This window comes from Eptesicus fuscus, chromosome 11 (assembly GCF_027574615.1).
Source record: "Eptesicus fuscus isolate TK198812 chromosome 11, DD_ASM_mEF_20220401, whole genome shotgun sequence".
Taxonomy (NCBI): domain Eukaryota; kingdom Metazoa; phylum Chordata; class Mammalia; order Chiroptera; family Vespertilionidae; genus Eptesicus; species Eptesicus fuscus.
In genome coordinates this window covers 63,948,877-63,959,027 of record NC_072483.1, presented here as the reverse complement: position 1 = coordinate 63,959,027, position 10,151 = coordinate 63,948,877, and the positions used below count along the sequence as shown (strand labels likewise).

Here is a 10,151-nt window from a genome sequence, read left to right as displayed (position 1 = left end):
AGGGAGGAGGGCCCGCATCTGGAGGTCCGGGGACCTGGACTCTGCTATGACCACCGATGTGCTGTATAGCAGTGGTGGACTAACGCTGGGTCTGGGCTCCAGCCCCCTCTGTAAAATGGAGAGCTGAGGCGAAGTCGTTCTGCAGGTCTTTTCCAGCTTTGGTTTGCATGTGGCCTGGTGGCATGGGGCTCAGAGGAGGGGAGACCGGACAGTGGCCAGGGCAGGCTTCCTGGGATCACCTGAGCTTCGAAGGCTAGGGAGGAGTGGCAGAGGTGGGAGATGCAGCAAGAAAGAGCAGTGTGTCCTCCACCGGCCAGAGGACAGAGGTAGAGTCCCAGAGCGTGGCTTGGGGTCTGGAAGGGAGGTTTGGAGTCCAGAGCTGGGGGTACCAGGGATGCGTGGTGTTTTCCCAAGACTGTGGGTCCACAGCACCAGTGACGCCCTGATACGGCTGGCATCTCCCTGGCCCTGCTGTGTGTCGCACATGCTCCAACCGCCAGAGCACAGAGCAAGGGACGTGAGAGCAGACAAAGGCCGCGGTGCCCGCCTCCCACCTGGAGACAAAGGGCCTTTTCACTGGAAGTAACATGTCGGGTCCAGCCCCACTGAAGCCAGGGCTCTGGGCACCTAGAGGACTGAGGAGGGTGGTGGGTAGCAGTGTGCTAATGGGGGCTGGGAGGGAGGGGCAAAGGGAGAGGGAGGGAAGGAGGGAGGGAGGGGAACCTTGACCAGCATCCTTGTCCAACATTTACCGATGGGGACCCACTCTTTTTAAGCATATGCCAGGGGCTTTCATTGATTTCTTTTGTTTGTGTCTTACATTGTCTCTAGGATAGGTATGAATTTCACAACCACAGACTCAGGCATGCAAAAACTTATTTTTCTATAATAATCTATTTTGTATAAAAACCTGTTTTTCAAATCCCCATTTAGTCTGGTGGCAGAAAATGTCATCTTGGTCATTTTGGGGTAAACTACAGTTTTAAGCTCAATCAATGAATGGTTCACCCTTTTGGTAGTTGTTCATTTCTGCCTCCTGCCCCAGGGCCCTGTATTTGGGGTCTTCCCTACAATGGGGCTTTGATGGGAGACAGCAGCAGCCTCCTAAAATTTCTGTGAATACACGGAATGGGGGACTGCGAAGACCGAGTCACCCAGCATCCTGGGGGCAGAAGGAGGTGGGGGCACCTTCTCTGTGGTTCGGAGCATTCATTGAATCATTGGTTCCCCTTGTCGGCCCCCAATTGCTGAGGCTGTTTCTCCAGCCCAGCGGTGGTTCTCCGAGCTCCCCAGTGTCCTGTCAATAACGCCTTCCCTCCTAGGTTAGCCAGAATGCTTCCTGTTACTTGAGTCACAGTTTTAGCGAGCTTGTGATCAGAAAACAACTTAATTCTTTCTTCCCACTTCCTTTTCAAAACCTGTTCAGTGGGGTTGGTTCTCATCCAGCCTTGAATGAAATCTAAGGTAGATTTCTTGTTTTTTTGTTTTTTGTTTGTTTGTTTGTGTGTGTGTGTGTGTGTGTGTGTGTGTGTGTGTGTGTGGGCGCGGGGGGTGGGGTGGAGGGAGTCAATCCAAGATCATAAAAATTCCTGGAGTCACTTTTAGGCACAAAAATCTAATTTCAAGAATTAAAATGTCTAGTTATGAAAATAGTTGAGACTCCAAAGTTCATTGGAAGCTGAAGCTGCTCCCCTCCACCCTCTGAGACGGGCCCACACAGGAAACCTGTGGCTGGCAAAGGAGAGTGTGGTCAGCTTTACCTCCATGACCCTCCTCCGGGCATGCTCCACCTCCCCCCCCCCGCCCCCCGCAGGCTACCCCAGCACCATTGGGTGGGGAACCGGTGCAGGACAAGGAGGGGCAGGAGGGGTGGCTGGTGGTATCTGGCACCGTTCCCCTCCCTGGAGTAGGTGCTCATTGGGAGTGTTTGATTCCCCCCATCCTCACTGCTCACTGCACCTCAACTTGGCAAGTCCTTTATTTTGGAATGTCCAATAAGTGGGCACATTCCTGTTTTTTCTCAGATCCCTGCGGGGTGTTAACAGGTTTCCTTCTTGGAATTAACTTCAGGTGATTTGGCGGGGGGGGGGGGGGGGGGGGGGGGGAGGGAGGAGGACCCAGACCCACCCATTTTGACCTTATCTCACCTCTGACCTCTAACCCTCCCAGCAGGTGGGATCTTTACACTTGGCGGGAGCTGTGGGGAGAAGGATGGGTCAAAAAAAACCTCATGAGGTCTACATATTGCTTAGGCCTCAGGCTCCCCACCAGCATCCCAGACAGTTGGGCCTGACCCTGAAGCCACCTGCGTGCCTCCCCAGGCCAGGCTGGGAGTTCAGGGAGTTGCATGAGGAGAAAAGTTCTGATGCTCAGGGCTCCTGGGAACTGGAGCACCCAATCTGCACCTTGGACATGAGAGGGAGTTTGCCCAAACATATCTCAGGGAGAAGGGTCAGAACCACCCTACACGTCAGTGGTAGCTGTCAGCCCTGGGGGACAGTGGGAAGAGAGGGATTCTGGACCACCAGGCCTAGGTTTGAATCCCATCTCCACCACCTCCTGGCCGTGTGTTTGGCTGATCTATTGCCCCATAATAAACCCTGCCAAACCTGTGGCTTACAATTGCATGTATCTGCTCAAGATTTTACAGTTTGGACTGGGCTTAGTGGTATGTGTTGCCTCTCCTCTTGACTTCTTGGGCTTCCCCACATCATGGAGGCTGGGTTCCAAAAGAGAGGAAGTCCCAGTGGCCAAGCTTTCTGAATGCCCAGGCTTGGAGGCCCCAGAACATCATTTCCTCTCCATTCTATTGGTCAAAACAGTTCTGAGCCCAACCCAGATTCAAGAGGAGGGAACATAAGTACCACCTCTTGAGGGGAGAAGTGACATGTGCACAGGGAGGGGCAAAATTGTTTGAGGCCATTCGATACAAGCTATGCCAGTGAATTTGAGCAAGTTATTTAATCTCTCCAAGTCTCAGTTTCCCCTTCTGTAAACTGGATATAACATCTATCTCACTTGGTTGTGATAGGATTAACTAAGCTCTCAGTTGAGCTTACAACAGGGAGCATGTATAAATACAGCCCACGACTCTAAAGAATTCAGTGTCAGTGTTAGACAATTCTTAGGACACACACGGTCCACACACAGGTGGAAGACTTTTCCCACCTTTGGTCTTCTCAGCGTCTGCCTCTGACACCGTCTCCCCATCTGGCCTCACTCCCTGCTTCTGCTGACCTCATGGAGACCTCCCCTCCTCCTGGACATGTAGCAAATGCATGGAGGGTCTCCACCGGAGCAGTGTTCAGGCATCAGTGTTGGAGCACAGCCCCCCCGCCATCCTGTGGAACAATGCCAGCATTGCTCACCCCTCCCGACATGAAGCCCCTCCCCACTGGGTCCCATTGCCTCGGGGAGAGTTATTGTTGTAAAACTATTAGCTGTGTAGGGAAAGGGGGCCATGGGAGAAGAGAAAGAAGTGGTGAGTTCAGGCTCTGAAGAGAAGACCACCCCGCGCCCCCACTCATTCTGCCGGGACCTGCATTCAGGTGGTTCAATGCAGTCAGCAGTAATCTGATGGAGCACCATGTAATTTGGGAAATGGGGCAGCTCTAAACCAGTCTAGGGAGCAAAAGTCCTTTCCTTTCATTTCAAAACTTGATTCCCTAATATACAGCAATGCCCAGCTCATGGGGGGTGGGGGCCAGACCTGGCCTGTGGCAACTGTGGGCTTTGCAATATGGGTGTTTTTTGGGGGGAGAGGGTGGGAAGTTAGATGCAGTCTGTTTCAGGAGTGCCCTCTTCTCCCAGGCCTCATGGAGACATCCTAGCCCCTGACCACTCCAGGTGCACCCACCTCCCAGCCCAGCAATGCAGATGGAGCCCCAGTGCCCACCCAGGTCGGTTCCCCCCTGGGGGTACCCCTCAGAGCAGAGCTGCCCACACAGCCTGCCCAGCTGGCTGCAGAGTCCCCCAGGTCCCAGTTCCCATTCTGGGCCACCGTTACCCAGGAGACCACTGTCACCAAGGCCCCTGGGCCAGGCTATGCTAAGAAGAGATTGTTGCCTCCAAGACAGGAGGGTTTCCAGCTGGATCTAATCCAATTCTGTCTTTGTGCTGTTGTTGTTGCTGGTAATACAACTCGCGTTTGCCAGAACTGGGACAAACACCGGGTAGAAAGAGCAGTATTTCGGTGACATGCACCAAGCCCCAGGGCTTCAGTGGCCCCACTCAGGTGGCCCCTAGCCCAGAGATTTAGACGCCCTGGCTCAGAAGAGCTGTCTTCCACCAGTTTTGTTGGGCAGCCCCTGGCCGCCGTCCTCAGAATTTCAACCTTTTCCAAAGCTAAGTTCAAGGTTTCCCAATTCACTAGCTGCACTTGCTGCAGGGCTGGGCCCTCGGAGGCATCTGTACCCTAACCCTGACCCTGACTCTCTGCCCCTTATTTGCCTGCTAGGTCCAAGTGCTGACCCAGGGCTGGGCTTGGACCCAAGAGTAGACCCCCTACAGAACAGCCTGGCCTGCAGTGCTGGGCCTGTGCCCACTCTTAAGAATCCTGAGGAGTCCTCTGTGACTTGCAGGCCAGGATGAGTCCCCCCAGGGAGAGAGAAGAGGCCCCTTTCCTCCCCCCTCAGTGTACTGAGATCGGTCCCCAAGGTTCACCCACCAGTCCACAGTTGTCACATCAACCCAAGACTGCTATTCCCCTCCAAGGACCTACACTTTATATGGGCAGAGCTCTTGAGTCAAGAGTCTCCTCCACGCTCTGTCAGCTGGCTCAGGCAGGGTCATGCTGCCCACAACCCAAGATTTTGTGCTTATGAACAACATTGGGGATGACAGGCAGTCAGACCCTGCTGTCCCTTTTCTGTTGGGAAGACTGCCTGGCCCTAAGCACCCTGGTAGATACAAATGCAGCATGAAGGGTGCCGCTCACTTCCACTGGGTAAGCTCCCAGTCCCCAATGCAAAGAGAGAAATTGGAGGAGGGGTGGTCCCTAATTTCACTCTCCCCTGAGCTCTGACCCCAGTTGTATCACCAAATGTCCTGCTGGATACAACAGCCTGGCTTTCTGACATAGCACAGGTGTGTCTCCATCCAGGATGGCCATGGGGCAGTGCAGCCTGCAAGCAGGGTGGAGCATCCAGGGCTTGGGGAAGGAGACAAGACTCATTTCTGGGTAGAAATGTAGAGCCCTGACCCTGGCCGCTAGTCCCTGGAGGTCCAGTTTGAGGGGCAGGAGCCTCTGGTCCTGGTCAGATCAATCCTCCATACCCATTCCCACCCCTGTATTGATACTTCCACCTTTCCCTCCGGCCCACCGAGTGTACCTCACGACTGAGGCAGCTGCAGGGAGGCAGGGGAGGGGCTCCTGCCCTTCCATGGGTCTCAGTCAAGTTGGGGACTCTCAGGCAGGAAGCAGCTCGGCCCTCCATCCGTCCTGCTCACTCCCACCTTCTCACAGAACTCCATGGCACCACGCAACGGGCAATCACCCAACCTCACCTCCTCCTCCCATTAGGTTTTATCTAAACCACCCTCTTCCTCCCCCATGATCACCCCACCCTCCTATCCACCACTTGGTTGTGGAAGCCTCTTATCCCATACATAGAAGGTGGTTGTTCTTCTTCCGAAAAACCTTCCCCTTGTCTCATTTGTTACTTCTCATCCCACTCACTCCACCCTCCAAAACCACCCCACAATCTAATTTACCCTTGCAATCATTTGGCTCTCTGGAGCAGCTGAGTCATCGAAGGCTTTCAGCTATCACTGCTGCTCCTCAGATCATGACAGGAGCCCGAGCCAAGTCATGACTCAACAGTTTACAGCCTCCAACCAGAAACTGCCAAGAGCCTTGTGTCCTCAAGATGGTTCCTCCATTCCTGGCTGACTCATTTTCTCCCTCCCAGCCGCTGGAGAGGACAGCTCCGTGAACACACTACTGTGGCCAGCTGCCCAGCTAGGACTCAGGTGGGCAAGACACACACATGTTCTTTATTCTCCTCTGGCTGAACCAAATCAAGCCTGACTCTGTCTCATCGTTCTCAGGGAAACTACCAGGTGTACCAGTTAATAATGAGGATTTTTTTTTTCAATAGATGGAGTTACACACATGTTGATATATATGCGATTTGATATGTATGCTATTTTGTTGTATTGACAGCAAGCTTCAAAACTTCCTATGTCAAATTTTCTGAAGGTGTTAACATCATAGATATTTCTATGCTTAAAAATGTTGAATTTCGTGCCAAAAAAAAGAGCATTTGTGGGAAGTTTTAATTCATTACTTTATTTAGAAGAAAAGTGCTGCTGAAAGTTATTGTATACTTTGGGAAGCTTATGGTGAACATGCTCCATCTCAAGATACTTGTGAACGCTGGTGTAAACGCTTTAAAAGTGATGATTTCTATGTGAAAGACAAAGAACGTCCAGGTCAATTTGAACCATGCTTTGATCGTAAAATGACCAGAATGGGCCAGAAGACAGGGCAAAGTAATTTTGCTTCAGGATAACGCACCATCACACACTTCAAAACCAGTTAAAGACATGTTAAGAGATCTTGCCTGGGAAGTATTAACCCACCTGCTGTATTCACCAGACCTTGCTCCTTTAGATTACCACTTGTTCCGATTGATGGCACACGCACTTTCTGAGCAGCTCTTCAAAACGTATGAAGAAGTGGAAAATTGGGTCTCTGAATGGTTTGCCTCAAAACAATAAAAGTTCTGTTGGGACGGTATCCACAAATTACCTGAAAGATGGGGAAAATGTGTAGCTAGTGATGGACATTACTTTGAATAAAGCACTTCTGATATTTCTCTTGAAATTATCGTGTTTTCTTTGATTACAAAATCTGCATTATTAACCAGTACACATGGTAAGACTAATGAATAACTTCCCAGTCTGTTCAAGATAGCAAACTAGTCATACTCAGGAATTTCCTTTCTCCCAGGCTTGGTACCACCGCCTCTCCTCCCGCAGGCATGCGCTAAAACGTCAGGCAATGGACACCCCTGTGGCAATGGGGGAAGAGCTGCCCTTGGCCTGTCTCCTTCCTTCCCCAGGTGTATCCTCATGGATCTCAGGTCTCACCAACAGCTGTCCACTCTGACCCCACTGCTTCCACAAAGTATCTGCAGCTTCACCATAGCCTGGTCCACACCAGCCCCTTCATTCTTCTGCGGCCTTTTCCTGGGCTTCCCAGGCCTTTCAAAAGCCCATAAGAAACTTGGGGCTCTTTGTGTGTACCTGATCTGCTCTGATCATCCCACTTGCTATCATCTCTGCAAGGTTGTCAGCCAACAGAGCCTCAGAAGGGACTGGAAAGCATAAGTCTGCTCCACCCTGGGATCCCCAAACTAAAGAAGAGCTTGATCCATCCCTATCACTGCATCTCGGCCCAGGATACCTGCCATCATGACTGACTTTCTTGATTCTCTCTCCTAACTCCACTCTCTCTTCCTTTCCAGAATCTTCTGATCTAACAAGAGGTAGAGGAGAGTTGAGAACCAGCCTTCTCCATATGGACACATCTTCTTCCTCAATTATTCTGCCTCGTGCTTTTCGGACTTAGAAATCAAGAATTCACCTAGTTCTTAGGTTCATCAGGAATCCCCAAATGCTGGGTGATTTATGTTAAGCTGTCTGGGTGTGGCAGGAAAATCTCTGGGGCCTAATGAGCAGGCACAGCATTCAATGAGCATCTACAGGGAAAGCACACCAGTCAAAGCACCACGTATCATCCCACCACAATACAGTCTTGGGATGGGATATCTGCTCCTGGAATTCAGGGCTGGGGTTTCCTTCCTCTGAGCAGGACTTTCTTCTCTTAGCCTCTGGTGGTCATGGTATCCCAGAGGGCCAGCTGGCCACCAGAACGCTGGAGGGCCATGATGCCTGTGCGGAATTCTTTGATGACAAAGTAGTAGCAGAAAACATCCAGGCAGCAGTTGATGTTGGAGAGACACATGGACAACTGCAAGAACAAGCTGATGTTCCACTTAGCTCTGCACTCCACAATAAAGCCATTCCTCACCAGGAACTGCAAGAAGAAACCGAGGTGGATCGGAAGAAAGGAGACCACAAAGACAGCCAGACTGGATGCAATCGTCCAGATGCAGGCCCTCTGCTGGCCCCAGTCTTGGCTGTGGTCCAGACGGCCAACCAGAATGTGAATGCTCCGGAAGGAGCAGAAACCCATGATGCCCATGGGAAGAAGGAAGCCAAACATCTCGAGAGGGAAGAAGACCTTGGCACTCCAGGTGTCATCGGACATATTGTGGAAGCATGTGTACCCTTTTTCCACTTTCCCATGGAAGTTGTAGATGGGGATACTCCCAACCCACACCAGGACCCAGATGGTGAAGCAGATCCCAAAAATCTTCCTAGGGGACCGGCAGTGGCTGACCAGGATCGGGTACCGGATGGCCAAGAATCTGTCCAGGCTGATGAAGCAGATTGTGAAGACACTGCCATACATGCTGATAAAGTAGAGGCACTCCACAAATGTACAGAGAGATTGTAAGGGATCCTTCACGTGGCCCAGGGCAACCTTGAATGGGAGCGAGAGCACCAGCAGGAGGTCAAAGACTGCCAAGTTGATCATGTAGATGGAGGTGGCAGCATACTCCGGCCACCTCTTCTTCAGGAAGGTGCGGAAGCGTTGGATGGCCAGCACGTTGAGAAGTAGACCCAGGAGGAAGGTGGGGATGTGCACCGCCAGCTGCACGGTTCTCATCAGCTCATCCACGTCACTCAAGGAGCAGTTCTTGCTTTCGTTTGGCTGGCTCATGTTCTTCCCTACAACATCAACATAGATTAGATGAAGTTCCTCTCGATCTCTAGAAGTGATGGATTCATATGACTTTGTCAAGAATGATAAACACTTCCCCTTTATCACCCAGCAATTGAATGCTCATTGAATAACCATTAGAAAACACAGGGAATAAAAACTCTCTCTAATTCTGCTGCTTAGATGTAACTGTTCCTATTTCATGTATATCATTCCAGACTCTCTCTTTTCACACACACACACACCACATGTGTGTGCCTTTTTCTTTTACAAAAATATAATTATGCATGAACATTTGTGTGTTTTTTTCCCAATCAAAACTCCTTCTGTTGAAAGGAGTAACGACATAAACCTTGACCCAAACCGGTTTAAGCAAAGAGAGAATCTAGATATATATAAAAGCCTAAGTGACCATCTGACTGTCTGACTGGTAGCTATGATGTGCACTGACCACCAGGAGGCAGACGCTCAATGCAGGAGCTGCAGAGCTGCAGTGACTTGGCAGCTGTGGTTCTCAGGTGATGCACCAGGAACCAGAGAGGAGGGAGCCCGATTCTCAGGTGCATCACCTGAGAACTGCCCTCTTGCAATCCGGGACCCCTTGGAGGATGTCAGAGAGTCAGTTTCAGCCCGATCCCTGCAGGCCAGGCCAAGAAACCCCACTGGTGCATGAATCCGTGTACTGGGCCTCTAGTTTAACATAATGGAAAACATGAAAACACAAGATAGGGCTGACTTGAGCTTCTCTTTCCCTCTTCTCTTTTCCACCCACATTCCCGAAGGTTTGACAGAGTTCACCCTGCCTGACTGTAGGGCTGGTCACAATCAGCGCATCACACTCCTCTGAACTCGGTGACTGGGTCGTTGGTTCAGGGATGGACACCTGACTCACACAGAGGTGATGAAAAGCAATGAAACTCTTGCTTGGGTTTCTAGGCAGGGGGTTGGGACTCTTTCTGTAGGATTTGAAGTTGGGAAGATGTAAGGTCTGGAGCTGTTGTAACTTCTTGCTATCCCATGGAGAAAACTAGACAAAAATGGAGAAATATGGAAGAGGGAAATGAAGTAAGGGCCTGAGGTCTCCACAGGGCAAAGAAAGGCCTTGAGACAGGTGAACGACTAGAACTGGTCCCAGGGTCAAGAAGACCAAGTCTGCGGGCATGACTGCACAGGGCTTATGTGACTTGACTGCACCAGGTGTATGTGTGGAAAATAGACAAGATTTGGCTGTCAGTATTCTCCAGTAGGACCATCATAAAGGTCACATTAAAATTACTGACAGACTTCAAATGGGAACTTTTCAAATGATAATCTTTGAAGCCAGAGAAAGCACTCTATGGACTGGCAAAAGTGGGAGGGA

At 50.9% G+C, this 10,151-nt stretch overlaps 1 protein-coding gene across 1 annotated transcript; it reads right to left on the bottom strand.

Annotated features, from left to right (window-relative positions):
- Positions 1-7,759: 7,759 nt before the first annotated feature.
- Positions 7,760-8,837, bottom strand: GPR55 (G protein-coupled receptor 55). The gene has a single exon (XM_008160212.3). It carries the CDS (start codon positions 8,789-8,791, stop codon positions 7,829-7,831), a length of 963 nt encoding a protein of 320 aa, XP_008158434.3. The 5' UTR covers positions 8,792-8,837; the 3' UTR covers positions 7,760-7,828.
- Between the last annotated feature and the right edge of the window lie 1,314 nt (positions 8,838-10,151).